Source organism: Chiloscyllium plagiosum, unplaced genomic scaffold, assembly GCF_037043375.1.
Source record: "Chiloscyllium plagiosum isolate Xiang-an unplaced genomic scaffold, Cpla_swu_hap1 HiC_scaffold_31, whole genome shotgun sequence".
Classification (NCBI taxonomy): domain Eukaryota; kingdom Metazoa; phylum Chordata; class Chondrichthyes; order Orectolobiformes; family Hemiscylliidae; genus Chiloscyllium; species Chiloscyllium plagiosum.
The window spans coordinates 23,497,520-23,517,521 of NW_028270169.1; the positions used below are offsets into that span (position 1 = coordinate 23,497,520).

General features: G+C 39.2%; 1 protein-coding gene across 18 annotated transcripts in view; it reads left to right on the forward strand.

Annotated features, from left to right (window-relative positions):
* Positions 1 to 20,002, forward strand: part of myo18ab (myosin XVIIIA b) — a 291,739-nt gene that overhangs the window by 256,032 nt on the left and 15,705 nt on the right. For 15 of the 18 annotated variants that reach the window (XM_087977357.1, XM_043718437.2, XM_087977346.1 and 12 more), the window contains 5 exons: positions 5,171 to 5,254; positions 7,456 to 7,593; positions 13,109 to 13,294; positions 14,882 to 15,021; positions 15,688 to 15,732. In XM_087977357.1, the coding sequence (XP_087833483.1) occupies positions 5,171 to 5,254; positions 7,456 to 7,593; positions 13,109 to 13,294; positions 14,882 to 15,021; positions 15,688 to 15,732 (593 nt within the window). The remainder of the gene's footprint in view (positions 1 to 5,170; positions 5,255 to 7,455; positions 7,594 to 13,108; positions 13,295 to 14,881; positions 15,022 to 15,687; positions 15,733 to 20,002) is intronic. The other 3 variants (XM_087977358.1, XM_087977345.1, XM_087977359.1) reach the window with 1 other exon arrangement.

Below are 20,002 nucleotides of genomic sequence, written 5' to 3' on the forward strand. Positions count from 1 at the left end.
TCACTCATCTCCTGAATCACCTTCCCTATCCTTTCTTCTACGTTTCTAGGACTATTGGGAGGCCTGTAAAAGACTCCTAACAGGGTGACCTCACCTTTCCTATTCCGAACCTCAGCCCAAACTACCTCAGATGGCAAGTCCTCATCCATCGTCCTTTCCACCACTGTAATACTATCTTTGACAAGCAATGCCACACCTCCCCCTCTTTTACCCCCACCTCTGACCCTACTAAAACATTTAGTAGGGTCAGAGTGGGATTTATAGTGCTGAGTCTATATGGCTACTCTGTGTGGGGATGTGGCAGTGCAGCTGTTGTGTTTCCTTTTGCTTTTCTAAATTCTTCTCTGTACTGTTTTCATTTGTGGCTCTAACTTTTTTTTTAATCATTTTTGTGGAACTGGCACTGAAGCCTATCTTGGTGATTGTGCAGCATCTACACCCTAACTTGGACCTGTATCTCCACCTGTGCTAACCACCATCTGGACAGCTCAAAAATCAGTACTGGAGTGCTATCGTACCTCTGTAAAAGGAGGCCTAGGTTCATGTCCCACCTCCTCTAGAGTGTGTGTAATAACATCATTAAATAGGTTCATTAGAAAATATCCACGAATCCATACTAACTGTTCAGCCAATATTGTATTGTATTTAGTTTTCCCCTAGGCTAAATGTAACTTCTGTACTGCTTCAAGTCTTGACTGACGTATTTCCTGTGTTTTTCAGGTTTGAAATGTTGCTTTAATTTTGTTTTAAAAGAGTAATCGCTGCTGATCACTATGTCATATTTTTGTATCTTGTACCATTGCAATTAAGTATTAGTGCCCATCAAGCAATCCTTCAGTGTGCAGGCTATGGCCCCTGAAACCCACCTCACCGTTTTTGCTTCTGATTCCCCTCACTCCAAACGCCATGGTTCCCACTCTGCAGACTCCATCCTGTTTTCCCTCACCTTTTGTTTGGGATCTATTCCAATCTTGGATCTGACTGGGATACAGTGTTGCTAACAGCTCCTGCTGGTGCTGCTGGCATGAGAAACAGCTCTTGGTGAGCAGGACTCCTACCACTTTGGTGGTCTCTTAAGTAACTGAAGAACAATCGATTCATTTTGGACCACCTCCATTGAATTAATGTAGCTTTTCTGCCAATTCTTCAACCACTTTGAGATACATTGTAACTTGATAAAGTTCCAGTTATTGTGTGCACTCTTAGTACAACTGGTCTTTGGCTTTGTTGTGTAAAGGACCACAATTGGAAACCACCTTTAAAAGTTAAATGCATTTAGCCCATTAGTTAATGAATTTGCACAATTTGCAAATTTAAAGGCCTCTCCAGAATAAAGAGCTTGTCATTTGTAATACACTGGTAATAGGAACTAACAATGACTAGTCATTTGCAGAATAGGAGTGGTTATCTATCCTGTTCGAGTCCATGCTGGTTCACTGTAGAGCAGACTAATCAGTCCCATATCCCCTACTATATCCCAAAGCTTGCTTGTTTATTTCCTTTAACTGCCCATCCAATATCAGTTTGAATCAATGATCATCTCTGCTTGCATTGCTTTTATGAGCAGCAAATTTCAGATCATTTGCTGTGTAATAATGTTCTTCTATCATCTGTGCACTCCTTAACCCAAATCTTACATGTGCCCCACTTGACCTTGCACCATTAACTTTTCCTTATTTACCTTAACCAAATCATAAAATCATAATTATCTATATCTTAATAGAACTATTTTGTTCCAAGGGGATAAACCATAACTGCCTTAATCTAACTGTGTAGTTAAAATCCCTCATCCCTGGGATTATTCTGGTAAATCTTCTCAGCATCCATTCAAGGACCCTCACATTTTTCTAAAGCATGGAAACCAGGATTGTACTCACAACTCTGTTTATATCCTAGTCAGAACTTTGTAAATGTTCTGCATAACATCTTTCAATGTGTTCTGCCACCTTCAAAGATTCTACAAGAGACCTTGTCAAAAGCCTTACGGAAGTCGATGTAAACCACATCAACTGCACTACCTTATCAATAGGTTTAGTCACTTTTCAGAATCTCAGTTAAATTAGTCTGACAGGATCTCCCATTAACAAGTCTGTGCTGACTATCCCTGATCAATCCTTGCCTTCCCAAGTATTAACCAATACTGTCTCTCAACAATTTTTTCAACAGTTTTCCTACCACTGACATCAGACTAACTGGGCTGTAAATACCTGGCCTATCCCTGCTGTCCTTTTTGAACAAAAGAGTCACATTAGCAATCCACCAGTCAGCTGGCAGTTCACTTGTAGCCAGCAAAGTATTAAATATATCTGCCAAGTCCCAGCAATGTCCTCCATCGCCTCCTTTAGCAGCCTGGATACATATTATCAGGTCCTGGGGCTCTATGCCTACTAAAGTATCTAATTTGTCCTCCTTATTAATCTCACCATTCCACCTGAAATCCCTGGCTATTACCACTTTTTCATCTGTATTCACAAAGGAGAATTATACATGCCCATGTCCTTTGGCTTCATGCACAAGTTGTCCCTTTGGTCTCGAATTGGCCCACAGTTTGCTTGGTAATCCTTTAATATACTTATAGAATGTCTAGGGGTTTTTCTTAATCCTATATGCCAAAGATATTTTATGGCCCCTTTTTCCCCTCCTTTTTTTTAAGCATCCCCATACACTTTTGAAGGGGCTTCCTGTTTTTAATGTGCTGTACCTAACATATGTTTCCTCCTATTTCTTTTTCAAACTCTTAATATCCCTTGACATCCAGGGTTCTATGGACTTGCTGCCCTTGTCCTCCACTCTTAGAGGAACACACTGGCCCTGAACCCTCACTATGCTACTTTTAAAAGACTTCCACTCTCCAAATGTAAATTTATCTGCAAGTAGCTGCTTCCAGTCTATGATTGCTATATCCTGTGAAATGATATTGAAATTGGCTTTCTCCCAGTTTAGAAACTTCCACACTATCCTTATTTCGTCCAGTAATGAATTTGAAACTTATGGTTGCTATCACCAAAAAAGTCAGCCACTGTCAGTTCAACCACTTGACCGACTTCATCCCCTAGGATTAGGTGTAGCCCTGCCCTTCTCTGGTCGGGCTATCTACGTACTAGCACAATGCCACCCTCACCCTGATGGCCACCTTTTTGTGTGGCTGCATCAAGCTGTGCGTGGATCCCGGTACACAAACACCAAGTGTCACTACATATTGAGGTTCTACCTGTCCCCGATGTTGCGAAGGATGGGCCTGGCCTTGCTTCAAAACACCTTTGACCACAAGTCCATCAGGAAGTGGTCAGCACGTAGTGTCCTTGAGACCCTTCGGGAAAAGGAGAGGGCGGATCCTGTCGAGCGGTTCCGTGGGCAGACTGTCAGTCATTTGGCAGAATGCCTCATCGCTAGAACTTTCCAACAAGCACCAAGACATGGCTTGGCTGGTGGTGAGAAGGGCTCTGCCTGTGAGATCCTTTATGCACGCCCGGACTCTCTGCTGCACCACTGGCTGCCCTCGAAGCAGCTGTGGAGCGGATGAGACTGTCACACACCTCCTTCTGGAATGTGCCTACGCAAAGGAAGTATGAAGAAGAATGCAGTGGTGTTTGTCGAGGTTCGTCCCAAGCAGCTCTGTGACGCGGGACCCCATGCTGTGTGGTCTGTTCCCCAGGATGCACACAGAGATGAACATGAACTGTGCCTGGAGGATCATCAACTCAGTCAAAGAGGCTCTTTGGTATGTCCAAAACCTGAAGGAGTTGACCCTGACTGAGTGTTGCGGACTGGCACATTCCAAAGTCCAGGACTACGTGTTGAGGGACGTGCTGAAGCTTGGGACAGCTGCCGCCAAGGCGCGGTGGGGAAAGACCACCATGTAACGTCTGCCTGCCAAAGAAGAACAGGGGGCCCACTCAGCAATCGGTCTCCGCTGAAGCCTCAGCTAAATATATGGATGGTAAATGTACAGACCTGTATATACAAATGATCAATTCCGATCTCTGTATATAAAGCAATGCAAGGTGCGCCTATGAATGGCAACACCAGTTGTACAGATCGTCAGAATATTTTAGGAAAAGTATATTTTTCAAATAAAAATAATCTACGTACTAGCACAAAAAGCTCTCCTGGGTGCACTTTAAAAAAAAAATCCACCCATCTATTCCTTTGTGTTCCCATATATCTTCTGCACATATCCTTTTGGATGGTAGAGGTCATGCATTTTTAAGTGCATATATAATATGCATGTATGTATGTTATATAGATTTAAAACAAACAGTGGCTGTATGATTGCACTGTCTACCATCCTCCAGTCTAACAAATCACAATTTTCCATGACTCACTGTTTTCTTTCCTTACGCCGATCCTTTTAACCAAACTGACAGTGATCCTCCTAATCCATGAGTCTTAATTTCAGTAATCAGTCTTTATGCAGTATTATATCAAACACTTTCTTAAAATCCATATGGACAGCATCGATTACAAACTCTTCATCAACCTTGCATGTTACTTCATCAAAGATTAAATTTGGGTCAGACAAGCATTCCCTGCCCTTTTTAAAAATTTGTGTTGACTATCTTTGATTAACTAAATATTTGCAAGTACTTGTTAATTTTTCTCAGGATTATTATTTCTAAAGCTTAACCGACTATTGATGTTAAGCTAACCGACCTATAGTTGATAGGACTGTTCATATACTCGTTCATGTTCATGTACTCATACATACAGAGGGTGGTTCGCATATAGAATGAACTGCCAGAGGAATGGTAGATGCAGGTATAGTTACAACATATTTAAAAGGCATGTGGACATGTAAATGAATATGAAAGATTTAGAAGGATATGGGCTAAATGCAGACAAGGAAACTTAATAGGCATGAACAAGTTAGACCGAAAGGTCTTTTTCCATGCTGTTTGATTCTATGACTGTATGATATTGCACTTGTTACTCTGCAGTTCCACAGCATCTCCTGTGTAGCTTTAAAAATGCAGTGCCAATTTTTTTTTAAGCCACTAAGTGTATTTTTATCTAAGATGGATTCATAGAATCTTGAAGGACAGAATGACGATCATCATGGTTATATCTGCTCTTTCAAGAGATGTCCAATTTTGTCCAGCACTATAATTTTTTTCCCCATATCTCTGCAAATTAGTACTCTTCAAAATTGAAATAAAGCATTTTTTTTTAGTCATCTAGGGACTTAGCCCAGATCAATGAACTGCAGTCACAACTTGAAGAAGCCAATAAAGAGAAACAAGAACTACAAGAAAAGGTATGTAACTCATTTTATTGTCATAATACAGTTGTTCACAAGCAGAACTATGATTGCCTGCATGGCCTTTGTCATTTGCAACAACGTTTAGATTTGGACATCTGTTTTGTTAACTATGTGGCAAAAAGAATTCACTCGAGCTTATTTTGAATGGAAAATGCAATAATGGCCATCAATGAGAGAAAACCACAAACTATTCACCCTATTCCTTTTCTTTGAAATTGTTACTTGAAAACAGCGAGCAAGATTAAACAAATCACAAATTTATTCCATTTTGTCTACAATCGTGGTTTTATCCTGAACTTCTCTGTAACTTAGTTGCTTTGTGAAAGCCAAACTGAACAAAATGCTGAAGTAATCTATTTACAGTTTTCAGATTGGGACACGGTGCAATACAATATGACATAAGAAAATGAGACTGTTTTACAAAGAGGAGCTAACTCTTTTAAATTTTGGCTTTGGATCACAGTGTAAATGTAGCTGCTATTCTTCATTAACACTTTTGTGCATTGCTTGTAATTGTTTCTTTTCAAAGGTACTAATTTATTGACAGAATCCTTCACTCAATAAATTGATGTAGTTTGTGCTATCTGTTACAAAAGCATTATGGAAAAAAAATCACTTCTAGGTGTAACAACAAAGTTACACAGAGAAAAGAACTTAAGTACTAGGAGCAAAGGTGTTTAAATCAATTCCTTGATCTTGCTCCATCACTCTGCTTTTTTGCCCACTCTCCATAATCCTTTAACCCATTATTAAATACAAATCTATTTATTCCCTCTTAAATTTAGTCAATGTCCTCGCATCTGCCATGCTCTGGGTTAGTGATTCATGATCCTCTGAGATAAGTGATTTCTCCTCGTCTCTGTTTGAAATCTGCTACCCTTTGTCCTAAGACTGAGATCTCTTGTTCTAGATTACACCACATAAATAAACTTCCTTTCTATGTTACTTTTGTCAATCCCTTTTTGCAATTTATGTACCTCAGTTAGATAGCCTCTCATTCTTTAAAACTCCTGAGAGTATAGGCCTAAACTGCTCAATATCTCTCCATAAGACAAACCTTCCATCTCTGGAATCAGTCTAGTGAATATTTGAGATCAATGATGTGGGCAAAGGCACATTTATTTCCCATCTCTAAATGCTGGTGGAGTTGCAGTAATTGTGAAGTTCCAAGATTCTGACTTGACATAAATGAATAAATAGCGAGGAATGAAGGTGTGTGACATGGAAGTGACTTTGGAGTAGAATTTTCCAGAAAGCGATTTCATGTCAATTCTGGCACATCTCACTAAAGGTGTCTCCCCATGAGGCCTAGCAGGTTTTCTCTTGCTCACCTCATTACCTTTGTACTGTGTTTCTTTATGGCAGCCCAATCATTGTATTCTCCCAATCACCATAGATGAAGTGCTTGCCAGTGCTGGGACACACCAGAATTCTTGGTGCCAGTCTATATTTTGTACATTAGGCCAAACACTGGCAGCCCCAAGATGCTGAATATGATTCCTGGACATGTCACACAAAGGAAAATGGGAACCCACCTTTCTGGACAGGGACCTGGAGGGCTGTCCTCATGGCTAGCTTCTATCTAGTGAGTGGGAGAACGGGAAACTGCATATAATTGAGTTGACATCAAGTAAAAATATGATCTTCATGCATGCGAAAGGCTTTTTTCCACTCACTAGTGAGAATCTCATCTTGCCATTAAACACTTGGTTGACATATGGGATCAAGAGCCTCTTCATTGGCCATCTCAACAGATTTTCTCACCAGTGCCCCTACGGTTCAGGGCCGGGAAAATTTAACCAGTGATAGTCTCCTAGCTGCTGTTGTTGTTCTTGGTGGTAGAAGTCTTGGGGTAGGGAAGAGTTGCTGCAACACACCCATTGATAATGCAATCATATAAAACAAAGAACTAGATGCTGGAGATCTGAAACAAATAAAAACAGAAACTACTAGAAAAACTCAACAGGTCTGACAGCAGCTGTGATTTTACATTGTACATATTGTTACTACAGTGATTTATTGCTGTAAAAGATTAAAATTGCATCCGCTGGCAGAAATGTCTTTTATACATCTTACTGCTTAGTCAAAGCAATAGTATTACATACCACTTACCCCTCGATTGCTGCATTCACATTTAAATTAATATGACTTGTGTTATATACTGATTATTCTTCTTCCTATGCAACTTACTCCAGTTACAAGGACTTCAGAGTCAGCTAGAGTTCACAGAACAGTCCATGGTAGATAAATCCTTGGTGAGCAGACAAGAAGCCAAGATTCGTGAACTTGAAACCAAACTGGAATTTGAGAAAACTCAGGTCAAACGTCTTGAGGTATGCATTTGCAAATCAAAATCTTAATTGAGATTTGTTTACATTCCATCTTATGATTAATCAAACACCTTCACGCTACTTGCTTTAAGATTGAAGTGACTTAGTAACAAAAACTAACATCATACTCTACCTAATCAGTGGCTGCAGAGCTTAATTTCCACTTTAAATGCAGTTAAGGACTCTGGATTTGTACTGAATGGAATTTAGAAGAATGAGGCAGAATCTGATTGAAACTTAGAGAATTCTGAGAGGCCTGGATAGAGTAGAGGTGAAAAAGATGTTTCTACCAGTAAAGGACTCTCTGACCCAAGGGCATATCCTCAGAGGGAAGGGATGACCCTTTAGAACTAAGATGAGAAGGAATTTCTTCAGCCAAGGGGTGATTAGTTTGTGCAACCTATTTGCAAATGGTTGTGGATGCCAAGCTATTGAGGACACTTAAGTCAGAGCTAGATAGGTTCTTGATTGGTAAGGGGATCAAGGGTTACGTATTGAGAAATATATCAGCCATGATTGAATGACAGAGCAGACTCAATGGGCCAAATGGCCTAATTCTGTTTCTGTATTTTATATTTTATTGTTTTTTCATGATCAAAAATAATTACAATTGGAAAATTATTTTATTACTAATGTGTTTCACTGATGACTATATACAAGAGCTCTAGTTAAATTAGTTTTGCCTACTCTTAACTAAGTTACAGCTCATCTAATCATGATGGTAGCGAATGACCTTTATTATCCAACTTAAACAAATATTTGTCCACTTCTGAATGGTAAAAGTGACAAAAATCACCCCGAAAGTAGTAGAAAAGCCGGGGACACAAAGGAGGGAGAAATATAAATGAAGTCAGACTCTGACTCTATCCATTATTTCTGTAGCCACTGCCTTTAAGACCATAGGATGTAAGCCAATAAGTCCAGAAGACTTGTCTGTCATCAGTCCCATTAATTTTCCAAATTATGTTTTCTTTAGTGATCATGATTGATTTATGTTCCTCCTTCCTTTGTGCCCCAGGCATAACTTTTCCAAAATCTTTGTTCAAGTCTGCCTTTTTTTAAAAAAATCATTTGCAGAATGAGGGCATCACTGGCTAGTCCCGTATTTATTACCTATCCCAGATCATTTCCTTGGTTTGTCTTAGTAATTCTCCAGTTGCACACTTTAAGGACCAATGTTCATTTCCACTACTCTTTTTCCTTTAGCATGAAGTCCACAAGGAAAATAATGATCTGTGCATCCAATCAGCCTACACCAACTTTTTAAAAGTATTCACCCTCACTTTTGAATATGGCTAATATTTTTGTCTCTATTGTTCTGTGTTCTATTATACTATCAAATTTCATCAGTTGAGAAGTCTGCATCTAGTTTTGCAATTATAGTCTGAATGGAATGTGCCAACAATAACAGAAACCAAATCACAACAGAATAACGATCCGTTTGATTTTTGCCTTCTCTCTTCTTCTGGCATTCAAGCACTAACTTCTCTGAGTATTTTTGCACAATTGTTATTCTTGCTTGGCTTCATTTGTGCCTGTCCTGTCATAGATCTATTACCTCCAACACTCTTTTCTATATATTACTTAGTCCCCTCTGTTGAACCTCAGGACATAATGCATAGTTTCCATCACTTTTCTTATTTATATGCTTCTAATTGGCAAAGTCATCAAGGAGCATGGGATCAAACACACTGACACCTACCTCTAATGTTATACTTCACCTTTCAAGTTTGACAGTAACGATACATTCTCTGCCATCAAGATTAGATGAGCTGTGAATTAGTTTAGAATAGGCAAAACTAATTAACCAAAATTCATGAAAACCGTTAGATTCCTCTATTTGTAGCTCCAACAATCTCTTAACTCTGATCTCCGATCAGAAGCATAACACTCGGGAATCTTCTAAAATTACCTAGATTCTGTAAAGTTTCCAGTGAGGTGGCAAATTACGCATTTAACACCTCTATTCCGGAAAAGAGGAAGACTGATATCAGGAAATTCTAGGTCACTTATTTAACACCTGTCACTGGGAAATTGCTAGAGTGCATTATTTAGGAATTACAGCTACGGGGTTTAGCAAATCATCATAACTGTCAGACAGAGTCAACATGGTTTTCAGGAAGGGAAATTTTATGTGAAAAATGTATTACACAAAAGATTTAAGGCTGTAATAAGCAGGCTGAATGAAAGAGCATGAGTGGATGTAGTGTGTGTGGATTTCAGTGTTTACAAAGGTAGCACATCTTTTAAAATAAAAACCTGCATAACAGAAGATCAGGTGATAATGTGGCAGTTATATTAACAGAATCATAGAATCCCTGCTGTGCAGAAAGAGGCCATTGAGCCCATGAAGTCTACACTGACCATCTGAAGAGCATCCCACCCTATCCCCATAACCCTGCATTTATCATGGCTTATCCACCTAACCTGCACATCTCTAGACATCGCAGGGCAACTTAGCATGGCCAGTCCACTTAATCTCACATCTTTGTACTGTGGGAGGAAATCCACGCAGACACACAATGTGCAAACTCCAAACAGACAGTTGCCCAAGGCTAGAATTGAACCTGTGTCTCTGATGCTGTGAAGCAGCAGCACTGTACCACTGTGCCAACCTGAGTAGAGCAATGAGAAGAAGCAGTAGGAGAAATGGTTTACATTCAGGTTGGCAAACGGCAAATAGTGGAGAGCCACAGAGATCAGTACTAGAATCCTGACAACTATAATCCATATTAGTAAATTGGATGAAGGGACTTGCAATGCTGTAGCCAAATTCACTCTTGAGACAAAACTGAGTAAATATAGAAAGTTGTGTGGAGGATACAAAGAGTCTACAAAGTGATTTAGATAGGTTAAGAAAGACAGGTAAAATCTGCCACATGCAGTATGGTGTGGAAAAATGATGAGGTTGCGCATTTTGATGCACTGACTAGAAAAACAGATGTTTCCTCTCATGACATCTGGAACCAGTGGCCACAGTTTAAAATTAAAAGATCTCCCATTTAAGGCAGAGATGAGAGAGCATTTCTTTTTCTGATAATTGATAATCTTTGGAGTTTTCTTCCATAGAGCTGTGAAAGCCAAGTTATTTGGATAGATTTTTAATTGACAAAGAAGCCAAAGATTTTTGGGATAAGTAAGAAAGTCGAGTGCACAAAGAGATTCAGGGTAAACAACTGTCCCAGATAATTTGTGACCATCCCGTGAGACCATAAGAAATAGGAATTGAGTAGGCCATTCGGTCCCTCAAGCCTGTACCACCATTAAATAGGCTCATGCCTGATCCAACGTTCCTCACACCCACGTTCCTGCCCTTTCCCATAGCCATTGATTCTCCTAGATAAGAATCTATCTATTTCAGCCTTAAATAGGCAAAATTGAAATGTTTGTTCCGAGTCCCATGTTACTTGCAGCCAGATTACAGCTTGTCCTATATTTCAGCCTGTTAAATCTCACCCATGTGATCCTCCAGGCAACCCACTTTTAATGGTTGGGAAGAACCTGCCTTTCTCGTCTCTTTACCACCCACCACGACCAACCTGAGTTAGGATTGCCAGGCTCAATGGGCCAAATGGCCTACTCCACTGCTGCTTTTTAGAATCTTGGGATCCTCCCAGTAAGTTCAAATGGGGGCCAGAAACTGAATGCGCTCATGTCGGATTTTCACTAACCTTAGCTAACTAATGACCAGAAGGTAGGCTTGTCATTGAGTTAAGATTGGAAGTTGAACTCTTGAAGCTGAAAGGCAAACATGAGGTCTTCCAGATTACAAGTGGCAGTATAATGCTTCTGCAAGTAACTGAGGAATAGTGCACCCCAAACTGCACCATCTGTTCCCAACCTTTTTAACTTCAAATACAAGATAGATTCAGCAGCTGGGCCACGATTGTGGAAAATGAATTCCTTCAAATGGTGGTCCGAGATTACAGCTGAGACCAGAACAGCTCCCTAGAGCTGTGATAACCCTCCCTAAAGCACCATAACTTCCACACCACATACCATCTGCCCCCTACTCCCAACCCCAAACTCCTCCTGCCACAGCAGCAGCTACAAAGATTGCTTCCCCAAGACACTCATTGTAAAATCTCAGTTAGCCCCCGACAATTGGCCTTAAGCAGTCATTACCTTTTTATGCTGTCATTACAGGAGAGTTTTTTTCCTCTTCAGTTATGAGTGAGTCTTTATGTCTTGGTAATGTGCTGGCATGTGCAATTTAAAAAAAAACCTTCTAACTGAACACAACTTTGTTTGTTTGTTGATAGCTCTTTTAAATATTTTCTGAGCTGCATTCAGGGTAATTACTTCATTTTAAAAAAAAAAATAGATTTTAATTCAACAGGATTACATTAATTATTGATCAAGCATTTTTACATTTTGAATTATGGTAAACAGTGTTCCTAGAAATGTATTTGCAGTTATGGATTAGGTATAGTAATGATTAAAACAATCAAAAAATATCACTGAAGTACAGAAATAATGTTATGTATTTTGAATTTGTCACCCTTGAGATTGAAGTCAAGCGTGTTTTCAGACTTTTCCTGGATTTTGGATTACCCATTACCCAACATGTGTAAACTCATAGTAGATTCCTGGTATGTATTCAAATTACACATTTTCAGCGAAAGGTTCAATCCACCACCCCATGAATGAGTTGGATATTGAGAAAATGCTGTCAAAGATGCCAGCTGAATGCAAATAAATGTCCAGCACTCAAAAGCATAAAATATCTCATTTTTGGACAGATGAATTTGAGATAATGTATCTGTACATCAAAGTGAATATCCTTCATTTTATCATTTGTATCGTGCATTTATCATTATGGTCCAATATTAATATAGGTGCCACTGTTCAAGATAGACATTAACAAACTAAATTACAGAAACAAAGATGTACAAGCCACACCATTAAATATTTTTCAGAGCTGCTGTCATCAAATGGACATTAATTCCTACAGATCTGCATGCCAGCTTCAATGAATAACTTGATGATGTACTTCAGTGCAATTAATGTGTCTTCAGTGATTTGGGATTTCTGGAAAATGTGATGCCTGCTTTTAAATACAGGTTCTTTCTAACTGAACCAATTTCAGATCATACTCTACATTTACCCTGAAGCACTCTGGTCTAGTGTGAGGAAAATCTATTAATAACAGTTCCTATATCCATGGAAAATTATCAGTGGTTGCATTACCAGAATCCTCATTCTGTTTTCTAGTTACCTTTGTTACAGTGTTTATCTCTGAATGCCAAGGTACCATTTTCTAGAATACTCCTGTCTAGGTTCATACCCAGTAAGGCTGCTGAGAACCAGGGAGCGAGGTAAAACTGGCTAAATCTAATTTATGTATATAAAACCATGTTTAATTAAGATTTTCCCTCATCTTAAACAGAAAAATAAAATTCCTGAAGGTTTGAATGATGACTAGAGCTGTAATAGAATAGTTTTTATTCCCAGACATGAAAAGATGCTAAGAATATCTCTTTCAGTAGCTGCTTATATTTTTACTGTTGTTGCACAGACCCTGGTTAGTCGTCTCAAGGAAAACTTGGAAAAGCTGGGAGAAGAGAGAGATCAGAGGGCGGCTGCTGAAAATCGGGAAAAGGAGCAAAATAAACGATTGCAGCGGCAGCACAGGGATCTAAAGGAAGAACTGGGAGAAGTTAGCAAGAAAGAAGCTGAAGCCAGCCGCAAAAAACATGAGCTGGTATGGGAACATCTATCCTTCTATAGGACAGCTGCTTGTCTATTCATTATTTTCTTAATAATAGAAAGTGGTATAGCTGAGACTGTATTTTTGCAAAAAATGGTGATTTTTAAAAAATAACTCAAAATGCTATGTTCATTAGTAGTTTCTATATTTGAAGAATGTAAATTTTTAGCAATGCAACTGCTGGAGTTTTACTATTAAACAATATTAACAAAGCTATAGCTTAGTTAAGTTACTTCTAAACTGAAAAGGAAACAATATGTGTATTTACACGAGTGGACATAAATTTTGCAGAGCTATCTCATATGAGTTCTAGTTAGTTTTCAGATACATTGGGCAACTGTGCATTTACAGTCACTAAATCCTGCAATTAAATGTACTGAAATTAAATCTATTCTGATTTATGTATATACATCAGAATTATTCCTTTTATGAAAAGGCACTATTATGCATATTGAAAGGGGGAGGAAAAAACATTTGCAGGTGCTATCACCTTGCTAGGGCTATTGTTTTTTGTTTGTAACATCATAGTAAGCTTGGATATATCTCTTTTGGCTAAAGAGAATTTGCTGCCTATTCTAAATGGCAATTTTTGATGTCAACCTAAATAATGAGTGAATTTGAATGACCCAACCTTAATGATCAGAATCATAGAAAATGTAGAACCATAGAAAACATGGAAACAGAAAGTAAGAGTAGGCTATTCAGCCATTGAAACTTCCCCCATGCTCATTATGATCATGGCTGATAGTTCAACTCAGTGCCTAGTTCCTGCTTTCTCCTCATACCCTTTGATCCCTTTAGTTCTAAGAAATTCATATAACTCTTCCTTGAAACGTTCAACTTTATAGCTGCAGTGCTTTCTGTGGCAGAGAATTGCACAGCTCTCCTCTCTGGGTGAAGGAATCTTTCCTCATTGGCCTAAGTGGCCTACCCCGTATACCTAAGCTGTGACTGTCATTCTGAACTACCCTGGTCATCAGGAGCATCATTCCTGCATTTACCATGTTTAGTCCTGTTAGAATTTTATATGTTTCCATGAGATTCCCCCTCATTCTTCTAAATTCCAGAGAATATGGTCCTAACCGATCACCCTGTCATCCCAGAAACCACTCTGGTATATCTTTGCTGTACTTGCTCCATAGCCATAATATCCTTCCTCAGATGAGGCCAAAACAGTACACAATATTCCACGTGTGATCTCACCAAAGGCCTGTGCAATTGGAGCAAGACAGCCCTGCTGCTGTAATTGAATCCTCTTGCTTTGAAGTTCAACATACCATCTGCCTTCTTCACTCCTGCTGCACCCGCATGCTTACTTTCAGTGGCTGGTGTACAAGGACACCCAGGTTTCATTGTACCCCTCTTTTTCTCAATCTATCACGTGCAGATGACAATCTGCCTCTCTGTTTGTTTTTGTTAACCTCACATTTATTCTCAATATGCTTCAAATGTCATGAAGCCCAAGCCCTGTTGTATTCGTGTGCACTTTGAAGACACTTATAGGTAGTAGGTAAGAAGGATTGTAAGTTTTTCCCTATTTAAAGATATTTTATCAATCCATCGCTTGGGTTTCTTTCACAGGAAATGGATATTGAAAGTCTTGAAGCTGCAAATCAGAGCCTACAGTCTGACCTTAAACTTGCTTTTAAAAGAATAGGAGATTTGCAAGCAGCAATTGAAGATGAAATGGAGAGTGATGAAAATGAAGATCTTATCAACAGGTATTTTGCCTGTCTCAAGTATGATTTGAAGTTTTGTTTTTCCAAGTTTTTTGTTTTCATATCTACCTAGGCAAAGGTTGTTTCAAAGATGCAAATATGTGTAAACAGCATTAAAAATATGACCCTTCTGCAATTGTCTGCTGTGACGTTTTGGGCAGACTTTTGTTTTAACACACACACGCAATATCTTTAGCCTCAGAACAATATTGTAGACAACCTTTCAATCATGCTTGGTGCATGATTAAAACATTTCTCATGCTTAAAATTACAGGTGAAACTATAAGCTGTGTTTCTACTAGCAGTGTTGTGCTGCATTATTTCATAGTGTTGCTGTGAGAAGCTCAGGAAACAGTTTTCAGAGGTGTATATGGTAGGTGCTAGTAATTTAGTCAATTTAGAGAAGTAGTGCCTTAGAAATTGTGTATTTTTCTTTAGTTTGGAGTTTCAAATTTGTTTTATCTTTAAAATATTAGATGTGGTTTTTAAAACAAAGACAGTTTCATTTGAGCTATTGTTTGCAAAAAGTTTGTCTTCATTTTCTTTTTGCATTTGTCAATTAGTTTGCAATAGCATTTATGTACATTCTTTATGTGTATCAAGTTATCTCCCCTTCTGCACCACAGACGTGTTTATTTTTGGGCATTTTGTGCTTACCTTTATTTACAGTTTGCAAGATATGGTGGCAAAGTATCAGAGAAGAAAGAATAAAATGTGAGAACCCTACCTGAATGACTTCAAACATATCCAAATCTAACCTCAGCATGAAGTTAACCTTGTTTCTTCTTGCATGACATACATTTAAAGCAGAAGTGTGCATGTGTCTATGAACCAAAATAATTCTACCAAATGTGATTCTTACCCTTTTCGAGAAGTGGTATCATTTAGGCTAATTTATTTGGGTTATACAATACTATAATTGTCAATATCAAGGACATCAGCTTGTGAAAAACAATAGAACAATGAAGTTGAATGTACTCAAAGAATATCTGTACCATGAACAATATTAATGCCTATATAAAACACTTTGCATTCTTTTTTATAATTCTGTAGTGTTTAATAGGTTGTCAATGACATCATTAATTGAGTGCATCAATTACGTTTTCCCAATGGTGCTGGTAACTAAATTTTTAAAACTGCAGTGACTAATAGGAATTCCAGTGCCATTATGCATGATACATACAATTTATTTTGCCTGAATATAGTATTTGTGCAGTAGGTACAGTTTCACAGTACATAATATAATTCCACATTCTTTTATTCACGCACAGGATGTGACCATAGTGTCATACAGCATGGAAACAGACCCTTCAGTCCAACTAGTCCATGCTGACACGTTCCCAAACTAAATTAGCCCTATCTGCCTGCACTTGGCCCATTACCCCTGCAAACCTTTCCTACTCGTGTACTTATCCAAATGTTTTTTAAACATTGTAACTACACCTGCATCTACTGCTTTCTCTGGCAGTTCAATCTATACATGAACCACTCTGTATAAAAAAAAGTTGTCCTTCATGTCCTTTTTAAATCTTTCCCCTCACCTTAAAACTATGCTCCCTAGTTTTGAACTCACCCACATTAGGGAAAAGACCTTTGCTATCCATTTTATCTATGCCCCTCATGATTTCTAAACCTTTCTAACATCCCTCAACCTTCTACGCTCCAGTGAAAAAAGTTCGCAGCCTATTTTTATAATTCAAACTCTCCATTCCCAGCCATATCCTGGTAAATATTTACAGAACCCTCTCAAGTTTAATAATTCCCTTCGTATAACAGGGAAATTAGTGATTGTGTGTGGAATGAACTTCCAGGGGAAGTGGTGGATGCGTGTACAGTTACAACATTCAAATTAAGTAATAATACTTTGGATAAGTACACTAAGAAATTAGATTACTCAGTGTGGAAACAGGCCCTTCGGGCCAACAAGTCCACACCAACCTGCCGAAGCGCAACCCATCATACCCCTACATTTACCCCTTACGTAACACTACGGGCAATTTAACATGGCCAATTCACCTGACCTGCACATCTTTGGACTGTCGGAGGAAACCGGAGCACCCGGAGGAAACCCACGCAGATGTGGGGAGAATGTGCAACCTCCACACAGTCAGTCGCCTGAGGCGGGAATTGAACCCGGGTCTCTGGCGCTGTGAGGCACCAGTGCTAACCACTGTGCCACCGTGCCGCCCCAATGTTTGGAGGGATGTGGGTAGACAGGTGGGAATAGTTCCGTTTGGGATCATGTTCGGCATGGACTAGTTGGACCAAAAGGTCTGTTTCCATGCTCGATGGCTCTATAACTGCACACAGTACTCCAGACGAGGATACTCACTAACGTCCTGTACAACCTCAAAATGATGTCCCAACTCGTACGCTAAAAAGTCTGAGCGATGAAGACAAGTGTGCTAAACATCATCATCACCACCTTGTCTACCTATGATGCAGATTCCAAAGAATTACATATCTGAACCCCTAGGTGTCTCTGTTTTACAACATTACACAAGGCCCTACTTTTAATTGAATAAGTCCTGCCCTTGTTTGTATTACCATAATGCAACACCTTGCATTTATCCAAATTAGAGTCTGTAGAGTCCCTCTGCCACTTCTCAGCCCATTAACCCTATTGATCAAGATCTGTTTGTAATCTTAGATAACCTTCTTCAGTGTTCATTTGCTACACCGCCAGTTTTGGTGTCGCCCCAAATCATGCCTGCTATATTCTCATCCAAATGGACATAGACTCAGAGAGACCATACAGCATGGAAACAGACTCTTTGGTCCAACTCGTCCATGCTGACCAGATATCCTAAGTAAATCTAGTCCCATTTGCCAGCATCGGCCCATATCCCTCAAAACTCTTCCTATTCACATACCTATCCACATGCCTTTTAAATGTTGCAATTGTACCAGCCTCCACCACTTCCTCTGGTAGCTCATTCCATACACGCACCACACTCTGCATGAAAAGCTTGCCTCTTAGGTTCCTTTTTACATCTTTCTCCTCTTGCCTTAAACCTATACCCTCTAATTTTGGAGGCCCCCACGCAACACCTTGTCTATTTACCCTATCCATGCCCTTCATGATTTTATACATCTCTGTAAATTCACCCCTCAGCCCCTGACACTCCAGGCAAAATAGCCCCACTCTACTCAGCCTCTCCCTATAGCACAAACCCTCCAACCCTGGCAACATCCTTGTAAATCTTTTCTGAATTCTTGGACATTTCACAATGCTCACAATGCCTTATATCCTCTTCATAACCTACTTTTCATTGACATTAGCAAATTTAGCTACCATATCTTCCATCCCTTCGTGCAAGTCATTTATACAAATTATAACACGTTGAAACCTGAGTATTAATCCCTGTGCCCACGTACTTATATCATGCACATAGAAAATGACCCACTTATGCCTATTGTTTCATGGGAGCCAATCTTCTTTCTCTGCCAATATATTACCCTCTTCACTATAAGGTTTTATTCTATGCAATGATCTTTGATGTGGCACCTTATGAAATAAGTTCTGAAAATTTAAGTACAGTACATCCACCATCCACCACCATTTTCCCGAACAGATATTAACTGGCCTATAGTTTCATGCTTTCTGTCACTTTCCCTTTTTGAATAAAGGAGTTGCATTTGCTAAATTGCAATCTAATGAAACCTTCCCAAAATCTAGGGAATTTTGGAGAAGTAAATTCAATGCACCAACAATCTCACTAGCTATTTCTTTTAAGACCTTTCAATAAAATCCATCAGGATCCCAGAAATTGTTAGCCTAAGCCTCCAATAATTTGCACTTTCTAGTGAATGTAATTTGCTGGAGTACCTCGCTCAATTCCATTTCCTGATTGACAGCTTTCTCCAGGACGTTACCTTGTATCCTCTGTCATTAAGACTCTTCAATTCATCTGCCATGTCCAAATACTGGTCTTGGTTCTATTTTTCTCTCTTTCAATCTTTTTTTTGGTCGCTACCACCTAGGGGCATCTTCGCCATAAGGTCATTCATTAATTACTCCAGTCTTGTTTGTATTGTATAACTTTAGATCTAGTTCAGTTTGCTGTCTGGTCGGCTCAAAAGTATGTTGAAGTAAGAAATATCCTGAAAACATTCCAGACTTCTGGTCTGGGCTACCTTTGCCCATCTGCTGTTTCTAGCCTATGTGTACATTACAGTCCCTCCATGACTATCAGCCTACCTTTCTGATAAATAAACACAATTTTGGAGAATCTCAGCAGATCTGGCAATTCATGTGGAGAGATAAACCGTTAATGTTTCGAGCCCAGTTACAGATTCATACAGCACGGAAACAGATCCTTCAGCCCAAAATCATTTATATAAATGAGAGACTCATCTCCCATTGGGTTAAGTGCCCCAGTTAAGTGTCAACCACTTTGCTGGTAGTCTGGAGTCACATGTAGGGCAGACTAGGTTACCTTCCCTAAAGGATGTAAGCAAACTAGTTGTCTTTTTCGAACAAATGACAATGGTTTTATGGTCGTCATTACACTTTTAATTCCAGATTTATTTTATTATTGAGTTCAAATTCCACCATCTGCCATGGCATACTTTGAACCTGGGTCTCCAGAGCATTTCCTGGGATCTCTGGATTACTAATCCAGTGTCAATATTGTCCATCCCACTACACTATTGTCTCCCGATGAATCTATGCAATTGGAACATAATACCATGCCACTGACAGCATTTGTTTCCTTTCTGCCTGTGATTAGTATATTTTGTATGTGAGGTATTTCTTACTGTTAGAATAATTGTCCCACTTTGAAAAATTCCAGCAGCAAGTTTTTTTGAGTTTTAAACTAAAGACGGTTATATCTCATACTTGCCCCAGAGGTTTAAAAATGCATCATCACTTACTCAACTCATACATCCTATCAGTCACCCCAAGAATGGATACAAATTAAGGATAACCAACTCCCATTCCTAGACGTGATAGTACAGAGAACACCGAATGGAGAATTCA